Raw genomic sequence first — 23973 nt, forward strand, 5'->3', positions numbered from 1 at the left:
GTAGATTTAGACACATGTCCTTTTCAAGAGCAATTGACATGTTTTAATTTCACAATTGTTTTTCACAGATCTTCATCGAATTTTATACAATTATAGGAATTGGTACTGACATTTCAAAGATGTAGACCAGGTATTGTCTATATATCAGTAAGCTGCTTTATCGATCATGTTGGTTCTATGTAAAAGATTGCACTAAAGAAACTACTTTGTAAATTTCTGATATGTTGACAATGAACATAGTTCTTAATCATTTTACAATTATCACTTGTCACGTGACAGCAAACCACTTAACACTTTCTCGAATCTAGCCAATATAACAAGTAGCTGTGAAAGAGAGGCGATTGACACAAAAAGAGCATTCAATCTCACAAGTCGAAAACAAAATGACAACACTTGACAAACAACGAACAGTACACAATAGACAACATAGAAAACTATAAACCGAGCAACACAAACTTCATCAAAACTTTGACAGTTCTTCGAGAAAAAAAGATGCGAAATATATAAAAGAAAAAAGACGTTTATAAATGTAATTATTTTAATCATTCAAATGAAAGTCTCGAATATAACGAGATTTAAGTAATAGTAAACTGTGAATTTGAAACAGTCTCAGATGGCAACTTTTTATTCTTCAACCTAAAAAAAAAGAGAAAAAATCAAATAAATACGCATTATATCAAATTGAAATGGTTAGTTCAAATCTCGCAAACGTTAATATAAATAGAAATATACTAACTTTTGTTAAATAGCGAACTCATGTAATTTATTCCAGAAATATGTGGTTTATTTTCTTAATTTTAAAATCATTATAGAGATTAATTCTCAAATTTTATGATTGAACCGCGACAAAGAGATGTATTGTGTTATGAGATACTAAGGAACACACTATACTGTTTATACAACACGCTGTTACGCATGTTACAGTTTCGGAAATGTTGTACTACATCTCGCAAATAAAACAACAACAAAAGACAGACGAATATGTTGGCATAACTGTATCGGCAAGACAGTCTTGAAAAAATTGTGAACGAATACTATTTGTGGGATGAAAATAATGAAACAAGATAAATGTCTGTTAATGAATGTTCCTTGTTGTTTGATTGATGGGTCGGAGCATATCAAACATTTGGTTGCATGCCCCCCCCCCCCCCCCCCCCCGTAAAATATTCAGTATGTCTGCAGAATATACATATGCCAAGGTTATCAGATAAGGGTCGGATACCAGTTTAACCACACAATAAAAGTCATTCATGTTTATGAATGAATAATGAAAAATGCTTAATTTTTTTAACTTTTTTTTTATAGACGACATACTTAATTAAAAGCGTTTAAATGAAGTAACCACACTTCGCAAGAAAACATATCTAGATAATGTTTAACTTACATCCTTTACATTTACAATGTCTGCCTTTGCAATCACCACGTGCACAACCAGATCGTCTGCAACAGTCATTACAATTCTTGTCCGCTTCCACAGCCTTTTTGTAATTGTTGGACATGCAACCTTTTACTACTAGTTTGCATTGATCATCGGTCATGTAAAGTTCCTGTCCATTTACAGATACTATTCCTAAAATATACAATATGCGTAGGAATTTTTAATTTTGGTTTAGAAATCTTTTACTTTTCAGGATGTTCTATATGACAGGATCCAATCAATTTGGTGGTGTTAAATCTAACAAAGTATTCTTGAAATCCGTCCAACCTGGTCTTAGGATCAATCTTAAACTTGCAAAATTTGTCAGTTTGAAGTTCCCATTGATACTTTCAAATAAATAACAACATCAAAAGTGCTGTTCCTTTGTTTATATATTTTTTTTTTGTTGCTGCGCATTTACTAATTTTTGTTTTACCTTTGACCAAAGAGAACAAAATCATGCAGATAATCTTAGCAGTCTGAACTTTTATTTAGAACTAGAAAGCCAAAATATAAACGGTTGTACCGATATCAAGCCAAACACTATTAAAGGTATTTTCCTAGAGTGCTGATTTTAAAATGTTAGGTTAAGCCTAAACATTGACACTGGCATCTTTATATAAGCATTTGAACGCATCACAGACAAGCATATGTATTTCAAACATATCGGTACACAATCGTCACTCCAGTACAACGGAACTAGCAAAGCTATACTTCAAGGGTTGGCAAAGTCAGAACTGCTTTATGTAGACTTCAACCAATATAGAAAGCAACATCAATCGCTAGGTCCGCAAAAATTCAAATTTACAACAGCAATGTAAAATTAGATTAACTTTTTGAAGTCTAGTAAATAAGCAAACTTACAAACAAGGCATACATACACCAGGACTATAGCTAGTGTACTCTTCATTTATTTTAAAATGTTTGGTTAAGCCTAAACATTGACACTGGCATCTTTTATTAGATATATATGAACAATTGAACGCATCACAGACAAGCATATATATCTATTTCAAACAAATGGATACACAATCATCCATCCAGTACAATGGAACTAGCAAAGCTATAATACAAGGGTTGGCAAAGTCAGAACTGCTCTATCGACTTCAACCAATATAGAAAGCAAATTCAATCGCTAGGTCCACAAAGATTAAAATTTACAACAGCATTGTAAAATTAGATTTACTGTTTAAAATCTAGTAAATAAGTAAACTTACCAACAAGGCATACAAACAACAGAACTATAGCAAATGTACTCTTCATTTTTCTAATTCTATAATATATAATATTATGAAGTTATAGTACATATTATGCAGGTGGTTTTTATATCATAAGTTTGTTTTTTCTGTGGTTTTTTTATGCTTTTATCAATTAAATGAATAATAAATAAAAACAAGTCTTGTGTGGACGAAACTCACTTCTGTCGTATAAAATCTTAAACCAGGTGCCTTTTTTAGCTATTATTTGTGTGTTTCTTTGTCCAATATGTTCTCTTTTTATTGTAGTCCTGTAATGTTGTGCTGTCATTTTAATGTTATATTTAACATTGTTCTCTATTTTTATTGTAGTCCTGTAATGTTGTGTTGTCATTTTAATGTTATATTTTTAAAACATTGCCATTTAAGCGAGAGGTTCCGCAAGTCACAACACCAGTTCAGCCCATCATTTTTGTTTTCTTTTTTAAAAAGTCAGAACTGTGGCCATTGTTATATTATAGTTCGTTTCTGTGTGTGTTACATTTTAACGTTGTGTTTCTTTTGTGTCGTTTGTTTTCCCTTATATTGAGTGTGAAATCACATTATTATAAGACGTGTCACGTACTTTTCTATCCCAAATTCATGTATTTAGTTCTGATGTAATATTTGTTATTCTCACCGGATTTTGTCTAATGTTTAGTCCGTTTCTGTGTGTGTTACATTTAAAATAAAATTGAGAATGGAAATGGGGAATGTGTAAAAGAGACAACAACCCGGCCAAATAAAAAAAACAACAGCAGAAGGTCACCAACAGGTCTTCAATGTAGCGAGAAATTCCCGCACCCGGAGGCGTCCTTCAGCTGGCCCCTTAATGTTTTGTCGTCGTTCTCTGCTTATATTTTCATGCGTTTCCCTCAGTTTTAGTTTATAACCCGGATTTGTTTTATTTTATCGATTTATGAGTTTTGAATAGCGGTATACTACTGTTGCCTTTATATTTAGTAAATACATGTACTTATGTTGTACTATCATATACTTAGTACATACCTTTGTTATACTATCACATACTTAGTACATACCTTTGTTATACTATAATATACTTAGTACATACCTTTGTTATACTATAATATACTTAGTAATTACCTTTTATACTATAATATACTTAGTACTTACCTGTTATACTACTATATAAGTAGTACATACCTCTGTTATACCATCCTATGCTAAGTACATACATCTACCTTTGTTATATTATCATATACTTATTACTTACCTCTATAAGTCTCCTATAAACCGTTTAATAAACCTGTTCGTAATTCCTCTGTCTTTATATACAGTCATGTTCTAGTTCTATTGTCAATATGTTACATTTAATATAAGCACAGATGTCCATTATCCTTGGGCATTACAAACGACTACTGGACAAATACACAAGACTATGTTGTGCGTCCATCAAAAAGTAAAAATGACCTATGCTTTGCATTTCAAATTAATATCCACCTCAAAGTCTTGTGTGGTTTTATTTGTCTTTTCGTGAAGCTTTTTTTTCAAAATTTAATGGCCAGACAGGAGAAATAAAACTCCCCCTTAATTAATAAATGCTCACTAACAGGGCTATGATATGATAAATTAAGCTTTCTAATCAGTATAATCACACTGACACAGATTTTGCAGCGTACAGACATGGGTAGTATATATATATACTGCACATTGCTAGTGAACGTTCATCTTCATTCAAGAGCTTGCTACCAACGTTTAATTAACGTTACTTATTTAGTAAAAAAAAAAGACAACAAATACGAAAACAAAAATAAAAATTCGAACATTGATTAAAACAATTATTTCCGCCAATCGAGTCCCCTAAGTTCGTCTCACGTATGACGCAATTTAAACACATTGAGGTTGGTACAAATAAAACGCTTAACACAGAACTGCATCGCCTGTTATATTAAGCATTAAGAAGGAATTGCATTATTTGATTATAGACCTATATTTTTTGTATATGAAATGCTCATATATATTTGAATTATGTATGGTAATATGCCACTAGCATCAACTCCATATCATTGTCCAAACACTCAATAATAATTATTCTGTCATTAAGGTGACCGTTGGCTACCTTTGATATTCAATAATTAAAATTAGCAAGAGGTAACAGCTTCAAAACTAAATAACTGTATTATTATACTGTCTTTCATTATCGGTTCCATTTGAATTAAATGCCATTATTTATCACTTTGAAGTTATTTGTCGTAGCCTGAAAAATAAGTAAACCAACAATGTTGTTTAATTCCCAGTGTTATTTTCCTGTCATTTAAAATTGTTCTTGTTTTTGGCATTTAAAACAGTGCAGTTAGTGATGTTCCGTAACTTGACACTTGACAGTTAGAACAATATATTTGTTGACGTTTGGCTGTTGGTACAGTGCTGTGTATTGATGTTCTTCTTGAAATTTAGAACAGAATATTATTTGTTTTTTCTTACTCTTTGTAAACGGAACAGTGCATTTTTGAATGTGATCAATTAATCTTTTTGAAATATTTTTTTTCATTTATTGACCTTTTTGTGATTGATACCAGATTTAATTTGTTATCGTTACATTTTGTGAGAGTAGAATGCAACAAAGGACAGTAATGACAATTTTCCGCTCGATGGTAAAAAATATAACAAGGAATTGACGAACGACCATTTCACCCCAATAGAGAGTTTTTTTTTTTTATTTAATAATATTCTGATCCTCAATTTCATGAAAAAACAATACTGTGGTCTAGCAAATAAAAATAAACATTTTATAAAAAGCTAAAAAAGAAATGATCTGATCTGAAAAAAATCCCCCCTTTTTAAAGTTAAATAGTTGTCTACACTAAAGTCTTCTTATTTGTAAAATAAAGATTCAAGTTTTTTTGTTCAATTGATTGACTTAGATAGACACACACACACACACATTCTCAAATATTCTTAAAAAAAAATGTTCAAAAGAACGACCATTGACGTTAAAACAACTTCTTTGTATGGCAGTTCGGCAAATTCTGTATTTCCCAAAATTTATTTAGAGGCACTTCCGTTGATATTCCCAGTAAGTATAATATTATTGTTATATTTAGTTTTATATAATAAAATAGTTAGATCACAGTAGATGTAATGATATGTCCAGTGGCGGATCCAGAAATTTTCATAAGTGGGGGCCCACTGGCTGCCTTAGAGAGGACCCGATTTTGTCACGCTTCAATGATTCCTATATAAACAACCAAATCTTTTTCCCAAAAGGGGGGCCCGGGCCTCCTGCTCCCCTAAATCCGCCTCTGATCATGTCTACTATTCATTTCATTTTGAAACTATAACATCCGGCTAAAAGTATCAAACAGACCTTACAGCACACGAACGAGGCACACATGACAGTCTTTACACATAATAATTGATAAAACGTCTTAAAAGATTATCTTTAATGCTTTTTAACAAAAAACTTAAAATTATTATTTTGGGATACCATACAGAAAATCTTGTAAATAGATCAAAAAGGTAAAAATGCTTTACAGGGGTTTGCAGGATTTTTTTTATTGACAACAGTTAGTTGAATTTGGAGGTAGACTTTTTTTTAACAAATTTTCGGCATTCGTATGTGATTGGTGGGCGTCTTGTGGGGAGATCCTTACTGACATCTTCATGTTTTCACATGCATTGGAGTTACTTCAGACACTAGTCAAAAGCAAGAAGATAAAAAAAAAAAGTCAATTTAATTGCACATTGATATATGTTAGCGGCAATAAGTGAAATTAGGCATTTAGCTTAAATCCTAGGCAATAAGCTAACGCCTAGGCAGTAAGTCCATTGGCCAAATGATGTTAGGCATTAGTCTTAAATCCTAGGATTTAAGCCTAAATCCGGCAAAATGTGTGCAGGTATTAAGCTTAATGCCTAAAATGTAAATGGGAGTAAATAAAAGACATTTATTCATTTAAATTAAAATACTTTTGTTACATAATAACATTATGATAACTGTGGCCTGTTTATCGAAAGTGTCTTAAGGATGTTCGCTTGTCATGTTTTGTGATTTTTGTCAGATTTTCTGATTCCTCTGGTTTTATCCATTTGAATGCCTTCAAAAATTTTGCACATTGACCCCCACTTTTTATTTTATAAATCTTTTACCTGTATAATTATAAGCCATCTGTAAAAGTCTTATAAAATTCTTGTTATTTTTTAATAATTTTTGAGAACTTGAACTTGTCAATGATAAAGCTATGAAAAATCAAGAGAGAATATTTTCCCGCCAAAATTTCAATGGCTATTATCTCGAAAACAAGCACATTGACCTATCTATTTTTTTTGCATTTTTTGTTCCTTTATTAATCCTCTATTAATATATACTAGTGTTATGAAAAGCTTGTTATTTTGAAACTGAGTAGCGAACTTCCTTAAGATTAGTCCTATTATATATTCTTAGGACAACAAATATGATATAGTTAGGATCGATTTACGACATTTCTCAGCATGCTGCACATGGAAGCTATCTGAGGATTTCATTAGCTGGGATGTACTAAGTATTGGCGTAAAAGAAAATATCAAATGAAAAAAATGAAATATTGTATCAAATTCAACCAAAAACTTGAAATCATAAACCGATTAATTATTAGAAAATAATCACTAGTTTTAAATGAAAGGTTATAAATAATTTTTATATTATGATTGTAGATCTAAACGCTTTGAAATAAAATATAAGTAAAAAAATATAACTAGATTTTATATTTGAATTGAACAAAATAATTGTAAATAGTTAAAATCAAACATATAATCGGTAAAATCATTTTATGTTTTGAGGGACCTAAATTCGAAGCGTCACGGTTTCATACTTAAAATTTGATAAGGGAATCTCGTGCATCATTCATATAAAGAAAGCTCAATCATGAACATAATCAGTAATAGCATAGATACAACAAAGAATACTGAATACTTCAACTATCGAATTTCACCGATTTTAACGATGCAAAAGTACAGGGCCCAGTGTCATCCTAAATATAAAAAAGAAGATTTGGCATGATTGCCAATATGACAAATCTCCACAAGTGACCAGAAATAAATTAACAAATAAAATATGTTATTTATATTAGAATACATCAAATAATAATTCAGAAATATAAAAACTTGATAGAAATTTGTGTTAAAAAATCATTTTGTTATCACAAATTGTCTAACTATTAACAAAGACAATTTACTTATCCAATAACAAAAATAGAAAATGGTGTGATAAAAAAAAAAATATATCTTAATTTGGTCTACTTTTGACAAGTTCAAACCAGCTCGACTAATGAAGTGTACACATTTTCAAATACATATGATTATAATTATTCTATAGAATCTCCCCCCTTTTACAATTGGCTACAATTACTTTTTTTAAGTCTTTTTGATACTTATAAATACCACACAAACATGAAAAAGTATGAGTTTATTCTGTTTTTTAGAATTACTAAATAAACTTACTAAATTTGAAGATCTGTCAAATGAATGTATAGTTTATAAATGTAGAATTAGAAATATAATTAAAAAACGACTCTTTATACATCGAAAATAAATCACCCAATATGCATAAAATCCAGAGTTTACTTATTGCCTAAAATTGTGTTCGGCAATAGGATGAATAATCATCATCAGATTTCAGACAATAAGCTAAATGCCTGAAAAATTCAGGCAATAATTTAATGCCTAGGCGGTAGCTTATTGCCTAGGATTTAAGCTTAATGCCTAATTTTACTTAGTGCCGCTAACATATATATATATATATATATTGATGATGTTCTTTCCATTAATGATCCAAACTTTGGTGATTGGGTTCAATTAATATATCACAAGAACTAGCTAGACATTAAAGAAACAACAGACACGGATTCCTCCGCCGCATTTTTCGAGTTATATCTTTTTACGAATTTTAAATACACGGACAAGAATTTTAGACACACAAGACTATTTTAATTTTGAAATTATCAATTTTCCTCACCTTAATAGCAATACACCAAGTTCACCTGCGAAAGGGATATACATTTCATTACTTATTCGGTATTCCAAAGCTTTCAGTTCCTACTCAGACTTTGTAAAACTACTAGTGTTTGAGCAGAAAGTCAATTAACTAGGTTTGTGCCAACGAACGTCTTGCATCCTTTTTGTAATTCATTGGAAGGTACAAATACTTTATCGATAAATATTCCGTATCAACTGCTCACATAATCCACGATGGCTTTGCAAAGATTCTGCATATTGACCTTTTATGTTCTGTATCAGGTCAAGAAAATGGCCATTGTTAAGTTATAGTTCGTTTCTGTGAGTGTGTTTTAATGTTGTGTTTTTGTTGTGTCGTAGTTCTCCTTTTATATTTGATGCGTTTCCAACGGTTTTAGTTTGTAACCGAGATTTGTATTTTTCTCAATCGATTTATGAATTTCGAACAACAGTATACTACTGTTGCCTTTATTAACAATATTCTTTTATTTGTCTGAATAAATATAACGTTTACTGTTCAGACTGATGAAATCCATTTGAAGTGACAATGTACTCCAGTCATTGTGTTATTGCGCTATGTTGATTTTTTTATTTTCGTCTTTAATTTTTGCTGATATGCTTTGTCTGTATGCCTTTTTATGCTTCATTGATACAGCGTGGCGCTGTATTTATACATCCCGTCATTGTGTTATTGAAATATGGTACACTTTTGTATTCTTGTCTCTTATTTTTGCTTATGAGCTTTCTTTATATACCTTTTTGTGCTTCTTTGTAATATATTTGTTTTCTATTGTGGTTATTAAATACCACAATGATGACTGCTGTTGACCTATTTTTGACATTTTAACCTAATATGTCTGTTTGTTTCGATTACACATCCTTGTCAATATAATTGAATTTGAATCGATTATCCTACAAGTCAGAGGTTTCGCTATCTATAAAACCAGGTCCAATCCAACAATTTCTACATAAGAAAATTCCTGTGCCAAACCAGGAATGTGACAGCTGTTATCCCTATCTCCGTACAGCGCCCATTTCCTTTCCGTATACCTAGTACACTACAATACAATAATTAGTGTAGTCATACGAAGTAAGGAATGAACGGAAGTGAGCTCTGCGCCGGAGATTGTTGTTATCAATTCGTTTGACATATTTGATCTTTTGATTTTGTTATTTGATAAAGGTCTTTCTGTTTTGAATTTTCATCGGAGTTCTGTATTTTCGTGATTTTACTATTTATCTTTCTCTTGGATTTGACAAGCACCTACGTAACGTAAAGCCTCGTTGAATATTCTGAATAAAAATACAAATTTGTCTTATCACCGACGATTAAAATTAAATGTTTTAAACGTGCAAAGAGTTCACTCTTCAAAGCTAAATATAGCAGGCGATGTTGACAGGTCTTAACGGGTTTACCAACTGCAATTAAATCTTTTACTGCCTGTATACATGACAAACACCTCATGTACTCGGCTGGTGGACAAGGTAAACAAAAACAGTGACAAAATGCCAAATTTCGTCATGGTAACTTGTTTAATTTGAAATTTGAAATTTTATTCGCTTACACCTTGTACCAAAGCAATATTGGTTGGATAAATTTATTGATATGATGACAATGTACATTGCTTTAAATCTTTTTACAATTATCACTTCTTCAATGAATTTTATACAATTATAGAAATTTCTACTGACAGTTAAAAAATGTAGATCAGTCATCTATATCAGAAAACTATTATCATTTTGGTATTATTCAAAAGATTGCATGAAAGAAACGAATTTGCTAATTTCTGATATGATGACAATGCACATTGTTTGAAACCTTTTTACAATTATCACGTGTCACGACAGAAAACCACTCCACCATTAACAGTGATTAATCCACTTAACACTTTCTCGTATCTAGTCAATAGAACAAGTAGCTGTGTAAGAAAGGCGATTGACACAAAAAGAGCATTCAAACTCATAAGTCGAAAACAAAATTACAACACTAGACATACAACAGTACATAAAAGACAACATAGAAAACTAAAAACCAAGCAACACGAACTTCACCAAAACTTGGAGGTGATCTCAGTTCTTTGTAAAAAAAGGATGCGAAATATATCAAAGAGACGTTACTGATCTATACATTATTTATTGTATTCATGCAAATGTATGTCTCGAATATAACGAGATTTCAGCATAGTACATTAACTGTAAACTGTGAATTTGAAACAGTCTCAGATGGCTACTTGTTATCCTCTTCAACCTGAAAAAAAGACAAAAAAGCAAATAGATACATATGTTATTAAGTTGAAATGGTTAGTTTTATCGGGTATGTAAATCGTGCTTAACCTATTTAGGGAAGCAAGTCTATTCGTCAAGTTCACAATAGTAGTATGTGGTTGCTTCGTCATAGCTCCTAAACTATAATATTATTAGAAATATCCAAACTTTTGTTCAAAAGCGAACTTATGTAGTTCATTCCAGAAAGAAGAGATTCCTTTTTCTAATCATAAAATTATAAGAGATCAATTCTCAAATTTTATGATTGAACATAAGCATCGGGACAAAGATATGTGCTGTATTATTAGATACTAAGGAACACAATACACCATTTATACAACATGCTGTTACGCCTGAAACGTTGTGCATCTCACAAACAAAACAACAACAACAACAAAAACAGACGAATATGTTTGCATTACTGTATGCAAGCCAGTCTTGAAAAAATTGTGAACGAACATTATTTGTGGGATGAAAATAATGAGAAAAGATGAATGTCTGTTAATGAGTCTTCCTTGTTTTTTTAATGCTGGATCGAAGCATATCACACATTTGGATGCATGGTCTCCCCGTTAAATATTCAGTATGTATTCGGAATAAACAAATGTGAAGGTAATCATATAAGGATCGCGTACGAGTCTAACCACACATTATTCATGTTATTATAAAGTTATTCATGTTTATGAATTGATAAAGAAAACTGTTATTTTAACTTTAATCTTGAACATGGCATAAGAAGATTACCATGATAGACAACATACTAAATCAAAAGCGTTTGAATGCACAAATTACACTTCGCAAGAAAACATATCTAAATAATGCTTAACTTACATCCTTTGCATTTACAATGTCTGCCTTTGCAATCACCACGTGCACAACCAGATCGTCTGCAACAGTCATTACAATTCTTGTCAGCCTGCACAGCCTTTTTGTAATTGTTTGACATACAACCCTTTACAACTAGTTTGCATTGATCATCGGTCATGTAAAGTTCCTGTCCATTTACGGATACTATTCCTAAAATATACAATATGAGTAGGAACTATCAATTTTGTTTAAGAAATCTTATACTTTTCAGTATGTTCTTTTTGAGCGGGTCCGATCAATTATGTGGTGTTAAATCTAACAAAGTCGTCTGGAAATCTGTCCAAACTGGTCCTAGGGTCAGTCTTAAACTTGAAAAATTTGTCAGTTTTGAAGGTCTCATTGATATTTTCAAATTAAGAACAACATGAAAAGTGTTGTTCCTTTGTTGTTTTTTTTTCTATTTATTGTTGCTGCGCATGTACTAATTTTTGTTTTACCTTTGGTCAAAGAGAACAAAATCATGCAGAGAATCTTAGCAGTCTGAACTATTATTTAGAACTAGAAAGCCAAAATATAAACGGTTGTACCGTAATCAAGCCAAACACCATTATAGGTATTTACCTGGAGTGCTGATTTTAAAATGTTAGGTTAAACCTAGCACCGAGACATTGGCATCTTTTGTTTTGTATATATAAACAATTGAACGCATCACAGACAAGCATATCTATTTCAAACAAATGGATACACAATCATCCATCCAGTACAATAGAACTAGCAAAGCTATAATACAAGGGTTGGCAAAGTCAGAACTGCTCTAGTGACTTCAACCAATATAGAAAGCAAATTCAATCGCTAGGTCCACAAAAATTAAAATTTACAACAGCTATGTAAAATTAAATTTACTGTTTGAAATCTAGTAATTAAGTAAACTTACCAACAAGGCATACGAACAACAGGACTATAGCAAATGTACTTTTCATTTTTCTAATTCTATAATATAAAATATTATGTAGTTATAGTCCATATTATGCAGGTGGTTTTTATATCATAACTTTATTTTTATCTGTGTCTTTTCATGCTATTATCAATATAATTAATAAATCAATATAAATCATCGATAACCTCTGGACATTGATATGAACCAAGCTGTGTGAAAAAAAGCAATGATGTCCTAAACCTAGATTTTTTTTAAATGTCTTTATTATGATTACCTCAAAAATCATCTACATCTCTTGCCTACCAAAAAAAACTCCATGGTAGATCGAAATGAAATAAATCACCATCACTGTATAGACCTGAAGTAAATTTTCAAAACAAAACGAAAACGTGGAAGTTTGTAAATAATTTGATAACAAAATACTTTAATTCAAAATTGATTATATAGTCAAGTTAAGTATTCGTTCAAATAGTTATGACTTCATGAGAGGCGTCACAGAAAAAAAATATCAAAGCAGTCTCTGATCATGTTTAAAAAGTCATTTTCTTAGTAAATACCTAATATGCTGTATTATCATATACTTACTACATACACGTATTTATGTTATACTATCCTATAGTTAGTACATACATGTACCTATGTTGTACTATTATATACTTAGTACATATCTATGTTATACTATTCTATACCTAGTACATACATGTTGCTATGTTATACTATCCTATAGTTATTTCTTACCTCTATTAGTCTCCTATAAACCGTTAAATAAACCTGTTTGTTATTCTTCTGTCTTTATATACATGTTCTAGTCCCATTGTCAACATGTTACATTTAATATAAGGACAGATGTCTGAGTTCCTTGGGCATTGTATACGATAATTAGCCAGTTTGATAGTCCATTATGTATGAAACTGGCCCTTTATTAATTAAAAACAAAATTTTGTCCATTGCAGACTGACAGGGCAATAATACAAGGTCATAATGAATAAACACAACTGTTATTATGATGAATAGAGCTATAACGAGTGATGTTATGAAAAAACCCCAGTGCCGTTATGAAGAGAGAAAAAAACAGAACCAGTATGAAAATATCAGATCAATTCAAATACATTTCTGGGAAAAGAAACATAAAGATATTGAGAATCTCAAAAATCCTGATCTTATTTGACCTGGTTGTCAAGATTATAATTACATTACTCATTTCATGATGAGTATCAATTTATTAAATTCTAAGTTTTAAAAATCCAGAAAAAAATCTTGTATTTTGTATACCAAACATTGATTTGATTACAACAATTAAGCTATACATTATTTTCATTTACATGTTATTTACATAACATTACTTTTAAAGCTTCTTTTTAATATTGTATTTGCAATTTATAATTATAAACATTGTTTTCATAAAAATAACGATTTGCTTTGTTAGATATTACACATTGACAGTTAGATTAGTAAAAGTATTCAAAAATAGATATATTGAAATTGACTGTTATTTGTTGTCGTTCAATTAAAATAACCGCAGGGGATTAAATGTCCATTGGTTTTGTCGTGTGCATTACAGGCTTCCTTTACCATTACATTGGACATGTAAATAAACTTATCACAGATACCAGGACTAAATGTTTTATATACGTTAGACGCGCGTTTCGTCTACAAAAGACTCACCAGTGACTCTCGAATCCAAATAGTTATAAAGTCTAAATAAAGTACGAAATTGAAGAGCATTCAGGACCAAAGTTCCTAAAAGTTTTGCCAAATACAGCTAAGGTAATCTATGCCTGAGGTAGAATAGCCTTATTATTTCAAAAATTCAAAATTTTGTAAACAGGTAATTTATTAATATAATCATGTCAATGATAATTCATGTCAGCACAACAAAGTGATGACTACTGGGCTGGTGATACCCTCGGGGAAATAAATCTCCACCAGCAGTGGCATCGACTCAGTGGTTGTAAATAAACTTATCATAGATGTCATGACTAAAATTAAGTATATACGCAAGACGCGCGTTTGTCTACAAAAGACTCATCAGTAACGCTCGAATCCAAAAAAGTTATAAAGGCCAAATAAAGAACGAAGTTGAAGAGCATTGATGATCAAAATTCCTAAACGTTTTGCCAAATACAGCTAAAGTAATCTATGCCTGAGGTAGAAAAGCCTTAGTCAAAGGGTAATTATAAAAAATAAAACACCAACATATTTATACAAAAAGTGCCAAAATTACTACTTGTCAGTTAGACAAGAAATTTGATGCATCGATTTTTAAAATTGTAAAAAATTACCTGTTATTTTTATCAAAATTAAAATAACTTATTTTACACTTTGCCGAATCTCTTTGTATTTTTAAAGCATAGTTTCCACATTATACTAGCCAGACAGGAAGCAAGTCAAACTGAGTAAAACAATCCAATTAGCCACCGACCATATACTTTTTGATGGTAATAGAGTCTGCAGTTTTCCTCATTAAATATATAACCATCCCTGTGTAGGCCTGTAGTTTTATTTGTTTGTATGTAATGAAAAACAAAATACTTGAATAAATACAGCTATTGATTATCCAAGCCAAATGGTTCATGACCTTGGCCACACATGATGGCATTACTGTGACTTCATATAATTTTAAAGATCCTGTTTTATTAACTTTTATTTTGTACTATATGCACTTCCAAAATTTTTGTGCATTTCAATTTGATATGGTTGTTAACAGTTTAATACTTTCGGCACTCTTATTTTAATGTTGAATCTTTAGATATAAGAAAATGTAGTATTGGTGTACAGAGTATACTATAACAAATTCGAAATATTGAGGTTTAAGCTTGAAATGTTTGCCTTCAATCATAAAACAGTCATGAATATTAAAAACTTTAGTATGTGGATACAGTAATTCTTTTTTTGTAACTTTTATTATATCATGGCACCGTTCCCTCATTCCACTTTTAACTGTCATGATATAACAAATCTAATATGATTTGCATATAAGGGAATGCATTTATATGATTGGCCTTGTGGATTTTCGGTAGTGGCTTTTGACTTTATCAATGATCGATAAACGACGTTGACCGAACTACTTTTTGAAACCAATTTTAGCAAGATTGTGGCAATAATCAACAATCCGGCTAGACGTGAATTTTTTTTTTTTAAATAATAAACAGTATGATCACACTGGCAACGTGTTTACCAATATGGATAGTAGCCTGCACTTTGCAAGAAAACATTTATATCTTGTTGTCGACGTTATCGTTTTAGAAATTTTATAAAAAAAATATAGACAGGAAAAACGAACAAAACACTAAGTAATTGTTCGACTTACGTTGCATACGTTTGAAGTACGTCAAAATGTTTTTTGGTGAACGCTATAACTCCAAGAATTTGTTATGAAACAGACATTTCAGACTCAAAAGCATAGATACGTTTTAGACACCTGCAATGCACGTGGTATATGCTTCATGATCGTTCAACTTTTACAAGGATTTTTACTTGGACGTATGTCGGGCGTGTTTGTAACATATGTATTGCGTAGTTTCAGCGATTTGTGGAGTTACAAAACCCACCCTAATTAAATTATTAAACGTGTCTAAACCAATCCAAGGAGTAATCAAGTATTTCTATAATGTCTTTGTTTTTTGGAAGACATTTTGCAGTTTTCTGATCATTATAATTTGTAATGAGGGCTTAATTTTGACACTCGTAGTGTGTTCCTTAGTGTATTGGTGTCATGTAATTATGTAAGTATTATTTCTATAGTGTTGGATTAAATGTTTTATTGTTTTAATTCCGCATGGTGTTCTCGGACCAAGGCCGTTCATCCTCATCAGGTGCTCTGGCCAATATTTAGATTATTTATTCGATCTATTAATATGCTTGCATTTTATATCGGATGCGATTATCTTAAAGAGCGTGAAACCTGGCGGATCATTTATTCTATATACCATCTTTTCTTGTGTGTCCTTTTTTACATTCAAATTATAGTTTTGATGATGTAAGATATTCCTTTAGATTTTTATGTCGTTTATATGCAATTATAGGTGGTTTTGGGAATAGTTGTTTTGCAGTCTTATTTTTCTCAATGATGTGCCAGTGTTTTCTTATCAGTCTGCCAAGTTGTATAAACAAAGGAATGTATCTAGTTGCCAAAACTAGAGTTGGCGCTATACGTTTTTTCTTTCTTTTTATAAATCAATGTACCATGTCTAGATCTTTTTAATGTTTCATTTATAATCCGTCCAATTTCGCTTTCTTCATATCTTCTTTGTATTAATTTATTTTTGAAAAGATCTATTTCCTGTTGTCTGTCGATTTCATTGTTTGACAATCTTATTATTCTTATTGTTTCCCCAATAATGAATCCTTTGAAGACAGCATTAGGATGAGAGGAGGTTTTGTCTAGGTATTGGAAGTTTTCTGTAGGTTTCCGGTATAGTTTAACATCCAAAATGTTGTCTTCCAAGAATCTCTATCCTTTATATATTGTTATGTCTAGGAATTGTATTTCAGTATTTGAAATTGTGTGTGTGAACTTAATTAATGGATGAATGCTGTTAGCAATTTTTATAAATTCCATGAAATGTCTTTCAGATTTATTAAATATTATAAACCCATCGTCCCTGTAAATTGAGATCATTAGGATGTTCTCCGAAAATTGGAATCGATTTAGTATGTCTGATATTATTTCAAACATTCTCAGATCTGTTAGGCATAGTGCGGCTGATAGTCCCATTGGGACACCCACTCTCTGCCGAAAAATATTTCCGTGAAATTCTAAAATATTATTTTGAAGAACTATATTTAGTAGTTCCAAAAGTTCTGTTTTAGGTGGAATTTGGATTTCAAATGAACATTTATTTAGTTTAGGCCAAGCACGACCCACAGCTACAATAATTTCTTCATGACGCATATTTGTTTACATAGAAGAAATATCAAATGAACACGTGCACGTGTTTTCCATCAATTGTGTATAGTTTTGATTGGTTGAGGTAAACTGATAGACGTACTTTGCTATTTGATTGGCTAAAAGCATTAAATGTTCCTATTGCGTAGTAGCAAATGTATAGATGCATCATATTAGTTGTGACGTCATGCAGTTATTTGGCTACAAATCGATATGTTTTGTCCTGAAAACGAGTCATTTGTACAGTGTATTTGTTATTTTTCGCAGCAGCTGACATTTCGTTATATAATCTGGTCGAACTTTTTTCGTTTTATATGTATAGCTTTGTTTTTAATTTCTGAGAATGTAAATTGTTGTAATATTTTTCATTTGTTTTCAGCAGACGATGTTTATTCTAATTAGCACGAAATCTATACGTATCTAATTACAAACTTTAAGTGTGTTGAGTCTTTCGGTCTTTTGGTTATTCCGGTATAAAACCCACCCTTGGCGTGTTATTTTGATATTCAATGAAACTTGCTCTGACAGTTATATCGGCATATGTTTGTAAATTTACAAAACAAAGTATATCCAGAGGTAGTTCAAACACCCCATAATTACACGTCTCATGCACTCCAAAAAGCACGGATAATCGTCCAAGGTACGACAGGAACGCGTCTCAAATACGTTCAAGTGGCGTTTTTCTCTTCTGCGTACGATAAATGCCAGACATACGCGAACATACGTTTCTTGCACGCAAAATAAACGCTTATGTAGGACTCTCGTACCCTGTGACCACGTTTAAAGGTCGTTGGGCACACGATACATATATGATTGACAAATTGACATCGTCCAAAATTACTAGCGTATTAGCAGCATACCTGGTTTTTGACCACGCTCGGCGTTCGTCCATGACGTCGGTGCTTTACCATGATCTGTGACGCCGGTGTAATTTTAAGGCAATATAACTATATAAAACCAGTAAATAAACTCATCTCAGATACCAGGTATAAATTTTGTATATACGCCAGACGCGCGTTAAAACAGTCATATGGTTGTAAAGATAAAATTTACTTAACACAGAACTACACCGCCAGGTTTAGTTTAAACATATTTATTTATAGTGGATTGGGAAACAAGTTTTGCAACTTATATTAATCCCTTTCCACTTTGCGGGTGCGAGTGCTGCCTTGTAGCGGCATTAGCCTACTCTTTTTCGAAATCTACAAGGGTGTCTTTAACGTGCAAGAGATGTGGCTCTCTCTTAACACGGGTCAGCCATTTATCGTCCCCGTCCGACGGACTATCATCGTTTCCTCAAGACCATACTTGCAAATGGTGTCAAGGGAGAGCCGGGTTATATTAGGCATTAAGAGGGAACTGCATGCTTTAATTATTATATATACTTTTGATTTGAATCGTCCATATATGACATATTTGATAAAATTAACGGTACCAATTTTCTTGCACCAGATGCGCATTTCGACAATACATGTCTCTAAAATTATGCATGGAAATATGCCATTAGCATAAAAGCTAAATATTTCAATGTTATTTCCCAAAAGGTCAATACTAATTAGTTTTCTGTCAATCAGATGACCGTTGGCTACCTTTAATATTCAATGAATAAAATTAGAAAGAGGTGACAGCTTGAAACAAAATAACTGTATATTTGCTAATTAGCAATTACAGATTTAAACAGAAAGGCGTCTATTTAACTTTTATGTTATTTGTAATGGTCTTAAAAACTTGTAGACCAACAATGTTGTTTTAATCCCAGTGTTTTTTTCCTGGAATTTTGAAGTGTTTTTGTTTTTGTTTTTGGGACTTGAATTGTGTATTGAGTAATGTTCCGTAACTTGACAGTTAAAACAATATATTTCTTGACGTTCAACTTGGCTGATGGAACAGTGATTTGTGTTGATGATCTTCTTGAAATTTGACACACAATATCATTTTTTGATATAGAAGGACGACAATATAAGTATACTTTATACTGAAATTGTCGATGTTAACGGAGTTACTTTTAAGCAGTTACAGAATGGCTAAACTGCCAAAAAAAGTTGGTTTATAGTCAATGTTTAGTTACGAGCATTCTTGTTGGTAATATTTTATGAATATATTCCGTAAGAATGTGTGCAAGTGTTAATTTCTATCAATAAAAAGGAACAGAGAAGTGTTGAAATTTAAACATTTAAATTTAGATTCAGAATATGGTTTTATGAAGAATAAAAAGTGTTAGAAAACAATAACAATCAAAACCAAGGAGTAAACAAAGACAAAAAAAAAGAACAGACTTTAACTTTAACTTTTACAAATTGAGATTCCTTAAGGATCAACTTTTTTAAATTAAAGAAGATATTTTTTCATAAAATTTAGGATCAGAAAAGTGTTTTAGAAAAAAAAACGTAACTCCCGTTTGACGTTAAATAATCGTCCCCTAACTCTTCTTCTTGTAGTCTACACTCTTACAATTATATAGCGTTAACATATCAAATCGGGTATCATCACAGACGGGACGGGTAAACAAATTCAACATAATTTAAAAAAAAAAATTAATTCATAACATGAAAAAATGAACTATTCCGTTTGCCAAGAAAATAAAATAATATTGTGTTCCAAATGTCAAGAAGCATATCAAGACAAATCACTGTTCCATCAGCCAAGTTCAACGTAAAAAAATATATTATGTTAACTATTCAAGTTACGGAACATCACTTAATGCACTATTTTAAGTACCAAAACAAAGAACATTTTCAAATGCAATGAAAAGAACACTAGGATTAATACACCATAGTTGGTTAATTTAAAAGTTTTTCATTCCCACAACAAATAGCATGAAAGTGATAAAACACGCCTTTCTGTTAAAATCGGTAATTGCTACAGTTATTTTATTTTCAAGCTATCACCTCCTTCTAAAATCGGTTATTGTGTGTTAAAGGTAGACAACGGTCACCTGAAAGACATATACTAATTATTATTGAATGTTTGGAAAACGATATGGAGATATTTAGCGTTTAAGCTTATGGCATACCGGTGGTGTTAAACAACCTTACTCTTGTTTTACTGGCTATATAGTTATCAAAAGCCTTATATTTAGATACGTCAGACCAGCGTCTACATAAGACTCATCGATGACGCTCAAATCAAGATAGTTATAAAGCCAAACAAGTATAAAGTAAAAGACTAAATTTCAAAAGCGTTGTGCGTAATGCGGCTAGGGTAATCTTTGTCTGTGTTAAGACAATTCCCTAAGTATTTCGAATAATTGTGATACTTTCGGGAACGAAACGTCCATCAGCAATGAAATCGACCCAATGGTTGAAAAATGTACGTTGCTAATACGATAGTAATTTTGGATGCGGCCAATTTGAAAATCATATATATACCGTGTGTCCAACGATCTTTAAACGTGATCACGGCGTTCAAGAAGCCTACATAAGTGTTCATCGGACTAGGAATTCATTTGTGTTCGCGTATTAGGTGAAAGTTGCCTGATCATGAGGCAGATACTATGTGCACTAAACGTGTCCCAAACGTATCTGTAATGTTTTGCAAGGCGTTTGTTACGTATGTTGAATAAAAAATTTCCCGTAGTAATAGCATTCATCAAACGCATATTTCTACATTTCGACGTTCGCAACGCGCGTTTAAAGCGATTGCTTAGTGTTTCTCGTCGTATTTCCTGTGTTTATTTCTTTTTAAAGGATAACGTCGACAACCAGATATAAATGGTTACTAGCAAAGTGCGAACTACTATCCATGTTGGTAAACACGTTGCCAGTTTGATTATAATGTTTATTATTCATTTAAAGATTAACACGAGATGAAAATAGATATATTTCACTTTAAGCTGGATATTTAATTATCGCCGCCATTTTTCTAACATTGGTAACAAAAAGTAGTTCGGTAAACATCGTTTATCAAACATAGACAACGTCAAAAGTCACCACCGAAAATCCTCCCGACCAATCATATAAATGTATTCCCTTATATGCAAATCATATTAGATTGATCATATTATGACACTCAAAGGTGGAATAAGGGAACGGTGCCATGGTATAATAAAAGTTACAAATTTCAAAATAACTTAACCGCAAACTAGACATTTTAATTTTCATGACTGTTTTACGATTGAGGGCAAATATTTTAAGCATTAACTTCAATATATGTATCATTGATATGTTCATAATTATTAACTTACTATTAACAAAATTATGATTTTTTAAAAATACTAAGGCTTTTCTACCTCCGGAACAGACTACCTAAGCTTTATTTGGCAAAACTTTTAGGAACTTTTGGTCTTCAATTTTGTACTTTATTAGGTCTGTTTTACATTCTTTTATTCGAGCGTCACTGATGAGTCATGAGACAAAACGAGCGTCTGGCGTATATCCGAAATTCAATCCTGGTACCTATTATAAGTTTATATTGTACATCCATACTACATTTTCTTATATCTATAGATTCAACATTAAAAGAAGAGTAAAATTGCGCGCAGGTCCGTTCTATCTCCAATACATAAAGCCTTTAAGAGCCATGTCAAATTTTAATGCACAAAAATTTTGGAAATGCCTACAGAAAAAATATGAATTAATAAAGCAGGATTTTTAAAATGTTAGAAGTCATAGTAATGACATCATCTGTGGCCGAAGTTGATAAAAAAAAAAAACAGGTCATTTTTACGGTTTTATTGATGTGGAAAGTATTTTGTCTCACTGCCAAGTAGTAATTTGTACATTTTTTGTATAAATATATTGGTGTTTTTATCATTACCCTTTTACATGTCCAATGTCTATTGTTATGGTCAAGAATGCACGAGATAACGCAAAGAGACATTAAAACCCCTGTGGTCATTATAACTGATCGAAGACAAATAACAGTCACTTTGAAAATATCGAAACTTTTACTAACCTTTACTGTCAATGTGAAATAATAACTAAAAAAAAAAAAAAAGCCAAATATTTTTTTTTTATTTTACCAAATGCAATATTAAAAAGAAGCCTTAAAAGTAGTGTTATGTAAATAATATGTGAATTTAAATAATGTATAGCTTAATTGTTGTCCTATTCGAAGCAATGTTTGGTATACAAATTACAAGATTTCTTTCTTGATTTTAAAACTGAAAATTAGATAAATTATCTATACACATAAAAAGAGTAATATAATTATGATTTGACAATCGGGTCGAAGAAGATACTGAGCTATGATTCTTGGGAACTTTTAATGTCTTGATGTTCGTTTCTCAAGAATTGTATTTGCCTTGATAACAACAGAAAATCCATAACAGCCATGTTTATTCATAATGGCCTTGTTTTTTATAACGGCAATGATTTTTTTACATAATGGCACTGATTTTGTTTTTGAATAATGGTCCTTTTTATTACAGTTCCGTTCATTGATAATGGCGCTGTATTAACGCCCGGTCAGTCTGTAATGAACAAATTTTGCTTTTATTAATAAAGTGGCAGTTTCATACAAAATGTACTATAAATGTCTAATAATCGTATGTAATGCCCAAGGAATACAGACATATGTGCTTATATTAAAAGTAACATGTTGATAATGGAGCTAAAACATGTATATAAAGACAGATGAATAAAAAACAAGTATACCAAACGGTTTATAGGAGACTAACAGAGGTAAGGACTAAGGATAATTATGATAGTATACCATAAGTATGTACTAATTATGGGATAGTATGACATAGGTATGCGACGTCTAAGTATTTGTTATTATAACACAGATAAGTACTAAGTATATGCTAGTATTGATAGGCGCCCAACTTTTTTTAAACGTAACATCAAACTTACCCAAATATTTATGCCGTCTTGAATATGCGGAGGCACTACTTTGATTTTTTTTCTGTTGCGCCTTTCAAACGGTCATTTTTTTTTTTTGCCTTATACTAAACTTTGGTTGGATCATTAAAAGCTATACTTTTTCAAGTTTTTTGTTTTGTTATTTATTTAATATACGTTTTCGTTTTGTTTTGTTATGAAACAAACAGAAAAAAAATACAGCCCTATAGAGGGATGACGATAAATTTTATAGGGATCTATTTAAGATGGAAGATCGTTTTGGAAAGCAAGATTTTTAGAATATTTTTTTGAGGTCATGAAAACGAAGATTTTTTTTCAAAAATCGTAGAACATCGTTGCCTTTTTATTCAGCTTATGCAGGTTATAATGATACTATAGAATTAATACGTTCATTTAAACCTGAAAATACACGGAAAAAAATATTATAATATAAAAATCACCTGCATAATATTGACTATTAATTTACATATTAATTTATTATGCAGAATTAGAAAAATGAAGAGTGCACTTGCTACAGTCCTGCTGTTCGTATGCCTTTTTGGTAAGTTTGCCTATTTACTTAGGTCCATATATATAGTACAACATTTTACATTTCATTTGCACATTTAGATTTTTGCGGACCTAGCGATGAATGTTGCTTTCTATATTTGTTGAAGTCGGCAGAGAGCAGT

General features: G+C 31.4%; 2 protein-coding genes across 2 annotated transcripts; both read right to left on the bottom strand.

The window, feature by feature from the left end:
• Positions 1 to 520: 520 nt before the first annotated feature.
• On the bottom strand, positions 521 to 3940 carry LOC134727094 (potassium channel toxin alpha-KTx-like). Its single transcript, XM_063591482.1, has 4 exons — positions 3887 to 3940; positions 2635 to 2690; positions 1385 to 1570; positions 521 to 636 (listed from the first exon to the last, which is right to left on the bottom strand). The coding sequence occupies exons 2-4, from the start codon at positions 2678 to 2680 to the stop codon at positions 632 to 634; spliced, it is 237 nt and encodes a 78-aa protein (XP_063447552.1). The 5' UTR covers positions 2681 to 2690; positions 3887 to 3940; the 3' UTR covers positions 521 to 631.
• Positions 3941 to 10718: 6778 nt separating this feature from the next.
• LOC134727096 (potassium channel toxin alpha-KTx-like) lies at positions 10719 to 12674 on the bottom strand. The gene is made up of 3 exons (XM_063591483.1): positions 12611 to 12674; positions 11701 to 11886; positions 10719 to 10852 (listed from the first exon to the last, which is right to left on the bottom strand). The coding sequence occupies exons 1-3, from the start codon at positions 12654 to 12656 to the stop codon at positions 10848 to 10850; spliced, it is 237 nt and encodes a 78-aa protein (XP_063447553.1). The 5' UTR covers positions 12657 to 12674; the 3' UTR covers positions 10719 to 10847.
• Between the last annotated feature and the right edge of the window lie 11299 nt (positions 12675 to 23973).

Source organism: Mytilus trossulus, chromosome 7, assembly GCF_036588685.1.
Source record: "Mytilus trossulus isolate FHL-02 chromosome 7, PNRI_Mtr1.1.1.hap1, whole genome shotgun sequence".
Taxonomy (NCBI): domain Eukaryota; kingdom Metazoa; phylum Mollusca; class Bivalvia; order Mytilida; family Mytilidae; genus Mytilus; species Mytilus trossulus.

Excerpts from the sequence above, each read along its gene's own strand:
- LOC134727096 (XM_063591483.1), bottom strand. The coding sequence starts at position 12,656 with ATGAAAAGTACATTTGCTATAGTCCTGTTGTTCGTATGCCTTGTTG. Across the intron at positions 11,887-12,610 it reads GTTGTTCGTATGCCTTGTTG|GAATAGTATCCGTAAATGGA; the intron begins GTAAGTTTACTT and ends TGTATATTTTAG.
- LOC134727094 (XM_063591482.1), bottom strand. The coding sequence starts at position 2,680 with ATGAAGAGTACATTTGCTATAGTTCTGTTGTTTGTATGCCTTGTTG. Across the intron at positions 1,571-2,634 it reads GTTGTTTGTATGCCTTGTTG|GAATAGTATCTGTAAATGGA; the intron begins GTAAGTTTACTT and ends TGTATATTTTAG.